Source organism: Aquarana catesbeiana, linkage group LG04 (genome assembly GCF_042186555.1).
Source record: "Aquarana catesbeiana isolate 2022-GZ linkage group LG04, ASM4218655v1, whole genome shotgun sequence".
Lineage (NCBI taxonomy): Eukaryota > Metazoa > Chordata > Amphibia > Anura > Ranidae > Aquarana > Aquarana catesbeiana.
The window spans coordinates 29,575,354-29,590,797 of NC_133327.1; the positions used below are offsets into that span (position 1 = coordinate 29,575,354).

General features: G+C 44.2%; 1 protein-coding gene across 1 annotated transcript; it reads right to left on the reverse strand.

Moving 5' to 3' along the window:
• Positions 1 to 13,967: 13,967 nt before the first annotated feature.
• On the reverse strand, positions 13,968 to 14,885 carry LOC141141349 (olfactory receptor 2D3-like). Its single transcript, XM_073629016.1, has one exon. It carries the CDS (start codon positions 14,883 to 14,885, stop codon positions 13,968 to 13,970), a length of 918 nt encoding a protein of 305 aa, XP_073485117.1.
• Positions 14,886 to 15,444: the final 559 nt, after the last annotated feature.

The following is a 15,444-nucleotide window of genomic DNA, read 5'->3' on the forward strand; positions in this document are numbered from 1 at the left end:
CCTCCTTGAACAAGATGGAGATTCTATTGAAAAAGAAAATGGCTACCCCTTTCGTCTTGTCCTGGGCAGTGGCCAGAAAAAAAAGTGGTATTGCTGGTGGATGAATGAAGGACCATATTGCAGGAGAAGTGTCTTTCGTAAAGAAAGAGGACATCCACTTTTTGGGAGTGGTAGTAATTAAAAATGTTGTGCCAGGGGCGCATGCGTGGCTCTTCAAGATGGCGGACACACTTTGAATGAGCTCCGGCCCCGCTCCATTGTCCATGGCCCCTGTAAAGCTACACACTCCATGGTAAAAATCAGCTATCAAAAGCCATAACCCCAATCCAAATCCGAGCCATGGCCTATTAACACCATGGAGCGCTTTCTGACTAGGCCTGCATCCCTGGCCTCGATTTCCCAGGATGACCCGGCCTAACACATTAGCGTCCTCATGGCTGAAACATCCTCACAATTGGCTCCCCCTGTGCATCGAGTCCCCTCCTCACAATCGCTATTAACCCCTGAGCTGCTGGATGAAAAGCTCTAGGCCCTGCTACTCCAGCTAACCCGCAACATATCTCAGGAATTGCTGGGGGAGATAGATCTGATTGGGGAACACACAGAAATATTGGAAACAAAGTTTGATGACATGATTCAATATGTGCATGCTCTGGAAGAGGACAAATTATTCTCTTAAACACTCAGTATCACAATTACAATTGCACCAGGAAAATCTGCGAATTCGTGGGGTATCAGAAAACGTGCACGACAATAAAATCCACATCTATCTCCTGGGTCTGTTCAACTTTCTTGTAAAAATATATTACTAAATATAAACTTGCGCTGATGGAAACAACTAAGTTATAATGAAATGCAGCTGCTGTAGACAAGGTGCTAATCAGTTGGATAAATGTGGATAAGAAGATACAGCGCTCGCAACACACAATATAAGTCCAAATAAAAATCCAAATAAATGCAGCTACTTCATTGTGGACTTACACGTCAGTTGCATTTATTTGGATTATTATTTGGACTTTTTTGTTGATTTCACTTATATTGTGTGTTGCGAGCGCTGTATTTTTTTATCCACATTTGTTCAACTTTCTTGCTCCTGATATCGCTGACATAGACTGATGCCTGGACAGAGCCCGTAGATCCTTGGGCCCTAAACCCCCTACTGGAGCCAGGCCAAGAGACGTCATGGTACGTTTTCATTACTACGATAGCAAGAATGCCCTCACTATATCAACTCGCAACCGCTCTCACATCGAATACACGTATGATAAAGTGCAGATTTTCAGCGATCTCTCTCCTATCATTTTGGCAAAAGCGCAACCTGCAGTCCATCACTGCACACCTGCAATCCCACAAAATTCCCTATTACTAGGTTTTTCCATTCCATCTGAGTGTCATGAAGGATTGGAATACAGGATGTACTGCGTGATCTACATAGATGAGAAGCCTTCCTCAAAGGTCTGGGCCTTCTGTCTATTCCAGATGAAAATCCACTTCCACCACCTTCCACCTCATGGCAGCATTCGCTCCAACCAGGCTCTGGACCCCTGCCAAGGGTTTGGAAAAAAGGCTTCATCCACTCTTTAATGACCTTGATCCAACCCAACTTGATCTCCCTCTGGTCATCCTTCTGGCTCCAGCCGCAGTTTTGGCACCATGATGTCCTTCCCATGGAACCTTACACCAGCCTTTGTTCTGCTTTTTATGAGGTAAAAAGTTTGGTTTATCTGTTACAGTCCAGAAGTTAACGGTGACATTGGCTTTCATCTATCCTGGATGGAGAGTGAGATGAGGACCGATGTCTTGTCATCTCCATGTCTCTCCATATGTCCCATGGCACTGGCCCTGGGCTCCTGAGATGATGTTGCTTCTCAGGTCTACAACAGTTGTTTCTAATTTTTTTTTTATGTTTTTGTTTTTTAGGCCAATACAGCCTTTTGGTTGCTACACTACAGACTGCTTCATGAGACTTTTTTTGGGGGTGGTTTTTTCTATTTTGTTTGTTCTGTGTATGTTTTACAAGTTATTTTTTTATTCTGCTACTATCTCTCACATCATTGGGGTCCTCTCCATTATGCATTGTGTCATGGTTATGCAGTAATCTTTGTCTTTGTCTGTCAGCTTACCTCCTCCATGTGTTCACCTTTAGAGGCCAGCCACTCTCACCTGATTGCTTATATAATCTTCCCTCAGCTTTTCTCCACCTCAGTCTCTAATTAGGAACACTATATTAACCTGTGCATTGCAAGCCAACCTTGCTGATCAACCATTGTGTATTCATTGTGTGTTTGGCTTCCTGTTTCCTGCTTGCCGTGTGCTCTTCGTTTGTCTCTGTTACCAACCTTGGTACTGTTATAAACATGGGAAAGATGCACTACTTTACAGGCAGACTAAGGACACCCCCTGGCACGATATTTAAAGGAATATTTCATTTTTATTGTTTCACTTTCAGCATTGATAAAATCACTGCTCGTGGAAAAAACTACAGTTTTTAAAACTTTTTTTTGCATTCATACATGTCCCCTGGGACAGGACCTGGATCACCAAAAACACTTTTTGTGACAATAACTTGCATATAAGCCTTTAAAATTAGCACTTTTGATTTTTCACGTTCGCGTCCTATAGACTTTAATGGTATTCGCACAAAAGTTTTGCCTGTTCGCATGTTCTGCTGCGAACCGAACCGGGGGTGTTCGGCTCATCCCTACTCAGCTTGTAGATTAAGTGTTTGTGGGGGACTGTATCAAATGCTTTTGCAAAATCTAGTTATACCACATCCACCAGAATACCTTTGTCCAGATGGCAGCTCACTTCCTCGTAGAATGTTAATAAGTTAGTTTTGCAAGAGTGACCTTTTATAAATCCATGCTGATTACTGTTAATGATACTGTTTTCGTCAGCAATTTCCTAGATATGGTCCCTTATCATCCCCTCAAAAAGTTTACAAACTACCGACATAAGCCTTTTGCCAATCAGCTGGTACCAATCCTGTCAGTATGCTGTCCATGAAGATCAGGAATAGCGGTCTGGCTATAACTTGACTGAGTTCTTTAACTGACCGGCGCACACAGATGTACATTGACAGAATGGCACAGGCAGGCAAATGGGCGTACAGGTACGTCCCTTTAAATTTGCCACCTTTCGGGCACGCAGCATGCCGCAGGAACATGCCCGCGGGTCCCGGGAACTCGATGCTCTCCAGCGACCCGTGATTGCAGTGTGGAGAGGAAGAACGGGAAGTGCCTATGTAAACAAGGCATTTCCCCGTTCTTCCTTGTGTTGTGACAGAGATCACAGCTCCCTGTGATCGGGAGCAGAGATCACTGTCATGTTGTAGGTAGCCCCTCCCCCCCCCAGTTAGAATCATTCCCTAGGACACACTTAACCTATTCATCTCCCCCTAGTGGGTAACCCTTTCCCTGCCAGTGTCATTTACACAGTAAGCAGTGCATTTTTATAGCACTGATAACTGACAATGGTCCCAAAATAGTGTCAAAAGTGTCTGATGTGTCCGCCATAATGTCGCAGTCATGATAAAAATCGCAGATCACCGCCATTACTAATAAAAAAAATTTATAATAAAAATGCCATAAAACTATCCCATATATAACTTTTGTGCAAACCAATCAATATACGCTTATTGCGATTTTTTTTTTTTTCCCAAAAAGTTTTTGTTGAAAATTTTAAGCATCATACAGCGAAAAAAAGCAGAAACAAAGTACCAAAATAATAATCAATGTTTAACATGTCATATGGCTGAACAAAGCGGTACATATGTTACATATGCTGAGAGGCACAGGTCATGTATAGTAAGGGGCCTATATAAGTAGACATATTAAACAGTATATAGATCGTAAGACAATTCTTTTAATATAGTATGGTTGTTTATATCTGCTTCTATGTTATGAAATATAACTGATTCTATTCTCCATTTTAGTAAAGAATTCTTATTGAGAATCTACCGAGGTTAACTCAGAGACTGGACAAATCCAGCTGGTCTAGATATAATTGTTTTCTGAGCCTCGGTCATATCAACTTTCTATGTTAGCAATTCCGTTTCTCTTTCTACTCAATTTCTGCTTCACCCTAAATCTCCAAGAGGAAGGACAGAAGGGTATAAGGAGAGAAGTGGATAATAATACAGGATGTATAAGTAGCAAGAATAAAGAGAGAGCGGGAGGGGAGAAAGAGGAGAGAAGGGGAAGACAAGAGAAAAAAAAAGAGGGGCGGGGGAAGAGTAGAGGTAGTATTATAGTGGATCAACACCATTAGATATTCCAGGTGAGCCATGTATGATAATGCAAGTGGTATTGCCTGTAAACCGAACGTCAGTTACAATGACATAGCCTCTCGGCCAAGGGTCAGTCGTTATTCTGTATCAGTGCTTGATACTGTTGTGACTTTTTAAAGGTGAGCCGCGCCTCCCAGATAGCTGAAAAGCTAGATATCCTATCCGGTGAAGTGTGGATCAGCTCCTCCATTGTCTCTATGCGGTTAATACGATGTATCCAATTTTTGGTAGAGAGGGGAGATTTGCATCTCCAATGTACCGGAATACACAGCCTAGCAGCGTTTATCATATGCATGGCTACCGACTTAGAGTATTTCTTTTGGGGAATTTTAGATAGATGAAGGAGATATTGCGCTGGAGAGAATTCCAGAGGTAATGAAGAAATGGCAGTTGTTACTTCATGTACTTTCATCTAGTATGGCTGAATTAATGTGCATGTCCACCATATATGGAGGAAAGTGCCTGTCTCTTTTTCACATCTCCAACATTGATCTGATACTGTTGGAAATATTCTGTGAAGCAGTTCCAGGGTTTTATACCATCTTGTTTTAATTTCATAGCCATTTTCCTGGGCGTTTACATTGAGAGATCCCTTGTGGATGAATAGATAAACGTGATCCCAGCAGGCCCGGATTTACTCCCTTTGCCGCCCCAAGGCCGGGTCCTTCAAAGCCGCCCCCCGCAATGGGCAATGGCTGGCATTAGTGCTTCAATCATCCCCGGCACCATGGTTGGTATGGTGTCAGGAGGATTGAAACGCATTATTTCTATCATTACATTGTAATATAAAATGAAATAGTTCAACTCACCATAATGCAGAATCATTGGGAGCCCTGAGCATGTCACTTGCCACTATGCCTGCCACCAGATGGAGATGTCACTTGCCACGCTGCCTGCCACCAGATGGAGATGTCACTTGCCACGCTGCCTGCCACCAGATGGGGATGTCACTTGCCACGCTGCCACCAGATGGGGATGTCACTTGCCATGCTGCCTGGCTGCCACCAGATAGAGATGTCACTTGCCATGCTGCCACCAGATGATGATGTCACTTGCCACGCTGCCTGGCTGCCACTAGATGGGGATGTCACTTGCCAAGCTGCTACCAGATAGAGATGTCACTTGCCACGCTGCCCCCAGATAGGGATGTCACTTGCCAAGCTGCCTGGCTGCCACCAGATGGAGGAGGGCGGAACAGTGGTGCGGGCAATGAGAGATGTCATCTCTCTCCCCCGCCGCCGCCCTGCTGACATTACTTGTCTCCTCCGCGGCCCGGCAGCAGAGGCGCCGCGGCACACAGGTTGCAGACATTTCCTTTCAAAAATGTCGCCAGACGGCGCAATCACACTACTGCGCATGCACAGCCCGGCCGAGCACGTACAAGCTTTCCCGAGCCCGGCCAGCTTCGGAACGGCGCATGCGCAGTAGTGCGCGGCTCACGGCCATCTTTTCTTCAGGCACCAGTGCCCTTAATGAACATTAACGGGCAGCCCGAAAGGGGGGGCGGCCGCGAAGTCGCCGCAGGAGCACCACAGCCACCCCGAGGCCTGGCCTCGGTGGCCTTGTGGCAAATCCGGCCCTGGATTCCAGTCAGCATCTTCAATCTCCCTATCCAGTGCGTGTCCCCAGAATGTGTGGTCTGAGTGTAGTACAGAATAAGGCTCACCAAACAGGGAAGCGTAGAGTGATGAGATTATATGATTCTGGGGTGCTGAGCTTGAGCACAGACACTCGAACACAGTAGGTGTTGTCGTATAGCCTGCCCTTCTCCTCGGGTCATCTTAGAAATGTTTCAGCTGAATGTAGGACCAGAGAGGAAAGGATTTGGTGTTAGATAATGTTGCTAGATCTTGTTGCATAAACTTGCCCCTATGGGAAAAAATGTTTTGCAAGCATCTCTGTATAAGGCCATTCCTGTGCTAGGTAGGATTTACTAGTCCTGGAGGGAAGTCAGGGTTACCCCTGATAGGAGTAATCGAGCACTCCTTGGCTGTATGTGCATGTAATTTACAGGCCCTATGGAATTCCTGAAGGGTTGCCCCAATGAGGGGGTGTGTGTGGAGATGAGGGCATGTGGGTTTTTTGGAGAACCAAGGGAGTAGGCGAAGATCATATCCTGACATCAATCGTTCAAGATCTACCCAATCTTTGTACCTGGCATCACGTATCTTCCAGTCTACAACCCTAGTCATATGTACCGCCCAATAATAACGCAGTAAGTCAGGGAGGCCAATTCCTCCCTTGGCTTTGGGTAGAACCAATTTCACCCATTCGATGCGTGCTTGTTTTGATCCCCATAGGAAAGATTGACATAACTTCTTGTATTGTGCAAAGAAAGTTGGCGGTAGGCATATTGGTATAGTTTGCATTTTATATAATATTCGAGGGAGGATTGTCATTTTCAAAGCAGAGGCCCGTCCAAACCAAGATAGAGTAGGGACATCCCATCTTGTAAATCTTGTTTTAAATTTTTTAGTTCAGATGAAAAATTCTTTTCATAAAGGGTATCTAATTTACTAGGAAGTTGAATACCAAGATAGGTGATGGCCTCTGTCTTCCATTTAGGGGAAAATTTGACTGACACTGCCTTACTAAGTTGTTCGGTAGGGAGACATTCAATGCGAACGATTTTGAGTAGTTTATTTTTAGGTTAGAAATGTGTTTAAATTGTTGGAGGACTGGCATAAGGTTTGGCAGGGACGTCAGTGGCGCTGAAAGGAAAAGCAGGATGTCGTCCGCAAAGGCCGCAATCTTGTACTCCTTACCATGGACCTTGATACCTTTTGTGTTTGGGTTGGCCCTGATGCAGCGTAAGAGGGGCTCTAGGGTAAGATTACATAGTAAAGGTGAAAGAGCGCATCCTTGTCTTGTGCCATTATGAATGGGGAAGGCGTCCGATAGGCGGCCATTGACTTTGACTCTAGCTCTTGGATTTACTTAGATCACTCTAATAAAAGTACGCATACATCTTCCTAATCCAAGAGCGTCAAGAACTGCATCCATATAGTCCCAGGCCACCCTATCGAACGCCTTCTCCGCATCCATTGACAGGAAGAATATCTTTTGCTGGGTCAAAGTCAGCCAATGATGTAAATTTAGGGCCTTAATGGTATTGTCCCTGGCTTCCCTGCCCGGAACAAAGCCTACCTGATCCGCCTACCTGATCCCTTCCTACCCAGGCTGGTACATAGTATGATAGGCGCGTTGCCAGTATTTTCTAGAAAAGTTTTACATAAACATTCAGGAGTGATATTGTTCGATAAGATGTCACATCAGTGGGGTCTTTATATTCTTTGGGAATTACTGTTTTATACGCTTCTAATAAAGTAGCCGAGGGGTAAGGGGCAGTAGAGAGTGTGTTAAAAGCCTTGAGGAAGCATGGGGCTAGAAGTTCTGTATAGCATTTAAAGTATTGCGCCGTGAAGCCATCCGGGCCTGGGCTTTTGCCTGGCTTCATGGTCTTCAGAGCTGCTTCCCATTCTTCAGAGGACAAGGGTGCTTCCAGTTCAGCTGGTCGCTATCTGATAATGTACTCAGACTAAACTTACCTAGAAACTCCCATATCAGGTTAGAGCGAGTCTTGTCCTCTGTAGGGCTATGGATAGTTTTGTTGAGGTTATAAAGTTTGCAATAGAAGCGGAGGAATTGTTGCGCAATGTCCTCATTTTTAGTGTGAGTTTTTCCTAAGTGGTCAGTTACATGGTGAACTGTGGAGGCCAGTGTGCATTTCTGCAAGCATCTGGCCAGTAGCTTCCCAGGTTTGTTACCTTGTTTGTAAAATAGTTTCTGTGACCATATATGACGTTTTCGTGCCCTTTTTAAGAGTTCCTCGACCAACAGCGCTCGCGTGTCTGCTAGCTCTTGTGCTACTCGAATAGCCCCATTATGTTTATGCTGCGCCTCTAGTTTGGTTATTTTTTTGGATAGAGCCAGTATCAGTGCTTGGTGTTCCTTTTTTTTCCTAGCTGCGATGGCCAAGAGGTGTCCCCGTATGACACATTTATGTGCCTCCCATTGAACCATGGGAGTCACATCCGGTGTGTCATTATGGTTGAAATAATCCCAGAGGGCCTGTCTGATGTGTTCTGCATCTCCCGGGTCCGCTAAGATGGACGCATCTAGTCTCCAGATCTTAGTGAGGCCCACTCTTTGTGGGAATCGTAGGGTCATTGTGATCGGGTGATGATCAGACAGTACCATGTTTTCAATGGTAGCGTCTGCTAGATAGGATAAATCGGCCTGGTGTATGAAAATATAGTCCAGCCTTGAGTAGCAGTTGTGCGGTATCGAGTAAAATGTGTAATCCTTCTTTCGGGGGTTAAGAGTGCGCCAGGTGTCATGTAATGTAAGGGAGGCTAACTGTAGTTTCACTTGAAGTAGTGCAGAGTAGGGGAATGAGGAGGTGCCAGTGGATGTGTCTAATAGTGGGTCTAGAGCCATATTAAAGTCCCCTCCCAGTATCAAGAGATCTGTCTGGAATGCAGACAATTTTGAAACAGTGGTTTTCAGAAAGGGCACCCTATTTGAATTGGGACAGTATACATTTGCTAAGGTCACGGGTTTGTTTTTCCACATGCCTTTCAAAAAAAGAAATCTACCCTCGGGGTCTATAAGCTTGTCGGTAAGATAAAACATCATAGACTTAGCTAATAGGATAGAAACTCCCTTAGTTTTGGACTCAGTACATGTTGCATGATATACCTCCGGATAACGTCTATCTGCTAAACTTCCAGTACCAACTGGAGACCCCTACCTATGCTTGGTGAACGCCCCTAGTATGGGCAAAGCGTTAAATTTACCAGGGGTGGGTATAGCCCTGCTTACCCACCTAGTGGATGGTCTACAGGAATACGGGAATAGGAATAGACTATTCCGGGTATGTTCAAAGGGGGAACCTGCCTCCTTGAGGTGGGAAAGGAACCTAACACCAAAGTGGATCCAGATGCTATCACCACCCAGAGAGTTCCATGTTGGAGCTTAACAAGTATGAGATATCCTTCCACTACAGAGGCCTAAGAATACCAGATACAATCCTGTTATAGTCAGCCATTATTGACGTTATCAGTAGTCTCCCCCCCTCTCCCCCTTGATACTTGTCCCCTATAGGATAGCATACCTTAAAAAGCTGAGTTTAGAGTATGTCTATGGGTATATAAGAAATCGTTCCTGACCACATAAAACATTCAATGTTTATAACATATAGAATATATAAGACTTACATAGGATCATGCTCTCTGGGTATCAAATGTATAAGACAATTTAAGCCATTTCAAGGTTGGTGGACTGGCATCCTCAAACACCACAGGCCCTGGATCCCCACTAGATCCGCGGAGCCTCCAGTCACTGGAGTCCATAGGCAATCACCCAACAGTGTAGTTGACATCTCTGAGGATGCCAGCCCCCATTTCCATGTCATATATGTGCTCCGGCAGCTCCAGCATAACTGCTAGATCCTGGAGCATCCCGGAGAATTGCAACCTCTAAATTTGGATCTTGGGGGTTCCGGATAAGAGCCTGTGAAAAATAGCTCAGAACCTTCGTTATCCAAAGATGGATGTGTTCCTCAGTAAAGAGACCCATATACAGAAAAAGGAAAAATAACAAGTTAACAAATACATATAGCTCTGAGTAGGTAAGGTAAGCTAAAACCGAGCCACATAACCTCTATATGCACCCTTATCAATAATCATGGCTATAGCAGTGTTTCGGTGGTTCACGGGAGCCCCAAGTGTCCCCCTGCTGAGAGGAGGAATCTGTGGGTCCCATAGAACAACTAACAACCTAGTAACCCAATGACGTTGCTGTAAGAAAAAGAGAAAGTTTACAAGGCAAATGTTCTGTGGTTGGCAACTTGCATCCAAAGGCACAGTGGAGGAGCACCGCGGTTCCCATAACCCTTCTTGTACACTTGCTCAGTGTTAACCTTTAAGACAACAGTAACATGGAACTCATATGCTAATGCAAATTAGTATGTCACTCTCTATGTGTAGGGGAATGTGTCCCTCCACTTTTTGTGCAACCGAGTTCTGCAGCTAGGAGAGTTGCCAGTTCATTGTACTTGCATATGGTTGTAACGTAAGTTAAACAGAACCGGAAAACATAAGCAGTCTCATCCCCAGGCCTGGGGGTATTGCCTGCTGTCCGGTTCCTGTGCAGTTGTTAGTCACAGGGTTATCTAGCGCCTCTTATACGAATAGCCATCATGTGCTGGCCTTTATCTATCAGAGGCTGTTTATGTAATGGAACATCATGGTGCCAACGTGGTCACCTATAGCAAAATGTAGGTCTCAACGTTCAAATTATGAACAAAAAAAAGAGGAAGGTGCAAATCCGCTCACCCGTCAATCTGGAGTGTAGTTAACGATCGGTTCTGTGCCAAACGGATGATGGGGATACTCTTGGACTCTCATCTGTTTCCATGTCCACCCAGATCCTCGATGATGAGGCAGTTGAGATTCTGCGTCTTCTCTGTCTCGTTCTTTGTGATCTTGGTGTGGTGTCCTGCTGTGTGGGGATCCAAGGATCTGGTTACAGAAACGCACTGTACCAATCCGGGATATCTACTACAGGAATGCCCAGGGTGTCGCAGAATGGCTGCAAGTTGGCAGGGGTTCTTAGGTGCGCTGTGCGATTACCTACAGTGGCCTGTAGGCAGAAGGGGAATTTCCACCGGTAGGGGATGCGTCTGTCGCGTAGGGCTTGCAACGAGGGACGGAGATCTCTCCAGTGTTGCAGCATAATGGCCGATAAGTCCTGAAACAATTGAATGCGTGCCCCTTCATGTTCCAGGTGATCATGATTGCGCACCAGTCGCAGTATCTTCTTTTTGTATAAAGTTCACTAGGCAGCATACCGCATCTCTTGGGGGGTCAGTGTCTCTGCCCGCTCGGCCTGAGGGCCCTGTGACATCTTTCCATCTCCACTGGGGCATCTGGCGGTCTGCCCAGCAAGGTATTAAAGATAGCCAGATAGTGGTTTGTAGTTGGGGCCCTTCTACTTATTCTGGTATGCCTCTAATGCCCTGTACACACGGTCGGATTTTCCGATGGAAAATGTGTGATAGGACCTTGTTGTCAGAAATTCTGACCATGTATGGGCTCCATCACACATTTTCCATCGGAATTTCCGACACACAAAGTTTGAGAGCTTGCTATAAAATTTTCCGACAACAAAATTCCGATAGTGTGTACACAAATACGACGGACAAAGTGCCACGCATGCTCAGAATAAATCAAGAGACGAAAGCTATTGGCTACTGCCCCATTTATAGTCCCGACATAGGTGTTCAGAACGATTGGATTTTCCGACAACTTTGTGTGACCGTGTGTATGCAAGACAAGTTTGAGCCAACATCCGTCGGAAAAAAATCCATGGACTTTGTTGTCGGAATGTCCGATCAATGTCCGACCATGTGTACGGAGCATTACACGTAGGTTACGCCTGCGGCCCCTATTATCAAGGTCCTCCATGTGTCTGTGCATTTCCAGCAGATGTTGGGCATGAACACTCGTGACTCTTTGTACCTGCTGAAAAGCTGCCCCGTGTGTCATGGCTGCTGCTTCCACATGCTCCAGTCTAGAAGCCACTGCTCTAATGTCTGTTTTGAGGTCAGATATGGTCGCAAAGAGCGTGTTTTTAATGTCTGTGGCCACTAAATGGAGGTCTGCCAGGCACAGTGAGGGAGAGGTGTGCGGGTTGAGCATACTTGCTACTGCAGAGGCTTCAGGAGTGTCAGCGGTGGTGGCGGTGAAACTCCGGTCCGAGGCCTGAGATGCGGCCTGTGGATCTGCGTGCTGAGTGCGGAACATCGCTGGTATATTGTGGCTGAGCTGCGTGGATGGGTCCTGCGAGGACCGGGTAGCTGATGAGCTTCTCCCGGTCATTCTCGCTGTTGTGTGGAAGGATTATCCCGCTGATTAGAGGCGCTGTAGAAGCTCTGGATGGCGGAGCTCTCAGGTTATGCTGCCATTTTCCTCCGGTCCTAGGCCACGCCCCCGCGTTTTTTTTTTTTTTTTTCAAAAATATGTAGAAGAATACATATCAGCCTAAACTGAGGAAAAAAATTGTTTTTTTTATATATTTTTTGGGGATATTTTTTATAGCAAAAAGTAAAAAATATTGTTTTTTTTCAAAATTGTTGCTCTTTTTTTGTTTATAGCGCAAAAAATAAAAACCGCAGAGGTGATCAAATACCACCAAAAGAAAGCTCTATTTGTGGGAAAAAAGGACGTCAATTTTGTTTGGGTACAACGTCGCACGACCGCACAATTGTCAGTTAAATCGACGCAGTGCCGAATCGCAAATAATGGCCCGGTCATTCAGCAGCCAAATCTTCTGGGGCTGAAGTGGTTAAGGACTCTCGGATGTAAGTCATCTGGTCCTGGTGATTTACTTATGTTAAATTTTTCTAATCCTTTTCAGACTCTGGCCTCTGTTAGCCACAGGGGTATGATTTATGCGTAATGTAATATGTAATAATTTTGTGGTCGCTAGTGCCCAAGTTGTGCCATATTTTCACATCTGTAACACGATATGTATCATTTGTAATTAACAGATCTAGCAATGCGTTACTTCTAGTCGGGGAATCCACCAATTGGGACATGAAGTTGTCCTGTAGAACATGTAAGAAATAGCGGGCCTTTAATAAGTGTGCAGTCCCCTCCGCACAGTCAATGTCAGGATAGTTGAAGTCCCCCATTATGATGACATTTCCCTGTCTAGCTGCCATTTCTAACCATGAGAGGAGATCTTCTTCACTCAGGTTAGGGGACCTGTAACATACCCCCACTATTAATTTCCCACTCCCTTCCACCTTTTGGAGTTTCACCCATACTGACTCCACCTCCCCCCTTGCACCATCACTGATGTCATTCCATTCTTCTACCCGTTAGTCATTCCTGATATATATAAATACACACCACCCCCCCTTCTACCCTCCCTATCTCTCTGAAACAAAGAATACCCCTGGATGTTTGCCAGCCAGTCATATTAGCTGTCAAACCAAGTTTCTGTTATCCCCATGAAGTCCACATCCTCCTCGTGTAATAGCAGCTCCAGTTCCTCCATTTTACTGACTAGGCTCCTGGCATTTGTGAACATTCCCCTGAGTTTAGTATTGGTGCATATTTTTTTTTCCATATGATTTCTCAGGCTCTGTTTTTAAATAGGTAACTCATTAACCCGGGAATTAGATGTTATGGATATGATATAATCCGAATCCTCTCTTACCCCCCCCCCCAACCCTCAGACCTATACTCCATCTTTGAGCCTTCCTTTCTTTTCTCTTCTACTCCTTTCAAGTCTCTCTACCCTTAAACTCTTCTCTTTCCCTTTTTTGTTTGTACCACAAACACCTTATGCAATTGTAATTGATACCTTCCTAAATTGGAACATTTGTATGTCTGATTCCACAGCCAAATCTGAGGGTTTGCACATATGTTTGTATACCTTTCACTAACTGTAAATACTGCACTTATTGTATGTCCTTCTTCAACTCTTGGACTTTAGTTGTGGTTACAATACCTCTTTGTACTTTTTATAATGTTACATCTAACGCTGTTACTTCAGAAAAATGGAAATTCAATGAAGAATTTAGAACAAGAACAAAAACATGGGGGGAGCGTGGAAAATTGTACCAATTTTATTTTCAACAACCTGACCTAATCAACTGCAAATCCTTCTAAGCTCTTATCATCTGCATCATGGCTTTCTGAACATCTTTATTCCTCAGGCTATAGATCAAGGGGTTCATCATCGGGGTGATCACCGTGTAAAATACTGACACCTTTTTGTCTGTGTCTTCTGTGACTAAATGTTCAGGTCTACCATACATAAACATGGCTGATCCATAGAAAATGACCACCACCACAAGGTGGGAAATACATGTGGAAAATGCTTTGCTTTTTCCCAAATTAATTGTCATGACTGCAGTTATGATTCTGATGTATGAAAAAAGGATTAGTGAAAGTGGGAAGAAAAGGAAGATGGCCGTGCCAACTAGTTTTAAGATGTTGACTGTGGAGATGTCACTGCAAGAGAGCCGAAGCAACAGAGGGAGCTCACAGAAAAAGTGGTTGATGATGTTAGGGCCACAGAATATTAGTCTGAATGTTAAATAAGTGTCAATAGATGAAATGATGCAACCACTCAACCATGATATGCTGATCATCCAAAAACAGGTCATTGTGTTCATGATCATATTGTAATGCAGAGGGATGCAGATAGCCACATATCGGTCATAGGCCATGAATGCCAGAAGCATGCACTCTGTTGAACCCAAGAACAGGGAAAAAAAGAACTGGACAGCACAGCCTGTGAATGAAATACTCTTTTTTGGCGAAAGAAAATTTACTAACATTTTGGGTACAATGGAGGAAGTGTAGCAGATGTCCAAGAAAGAGAGACTAGACAAGAAGAAATACATGGAGGTGTGCAAATGTTTGTCGGTCCTCACAGCCAGAATGAGAAGGAGATTTCCAGTCAGTGTGGTCATGTAAACTATCAGGAAAATATGGAACAGCAACATTTGTGCGAAAGGATCCACTGAGAGTCCAAGAAGAATGAACTCCATGACAGTGCTTTGGTTTTGGGTGTACATATCAATCACTACAAACTGTAATGAAGAAATATTTTTGGATATATAAAGTCATCATATGTGATAATATACCTGCTAATACTGCCATTTTTATTTATGGTACATAGATAACTCGAGAAAACTTTTATCTCAGTTGTATATAAAATAACTATGTATGAATTTCATCAATATGTCATAGTTTTAGGTTTTTATCAAAAATGAAAAAATCAAAGTGTAACCTATACACCTATGGGGAACATTCACTTAAACATACAGACCTTTCTGGTGGTAGTCTCAAGTAAATAGTATCTCTGGATAAGAACACTAAACTCAGAATCTCAATTATTTACCATAACCATGTGGTTTACCTTAGCCTCATGGCTACAAAATCTTGCATGTGATTAGTTGAATGGCATTCTCTACCTGAAATCGTAATAATGGTACATCTGATGAGTGACTTGGCTAATGGCTAATGAAATGTTACCTCTCCCTGTCCTCTCCCTTTCCCATCCCTCTCCTTTTCATAAAGGATCATTAGCATGCTGATGTAATCAGTACTCTCCCTCCTGTAAGGTTATTCACA

What these genes read in the sequence shown, in the direction of transcription:
- LOC141141349 (XM_073629016.1), bottom strand. Translation starts at nt 14,885, where the DNA reads ATGTACACCCAAAACCAAAGCACTGTCATGGAGTTCATTCTTCTTGGA.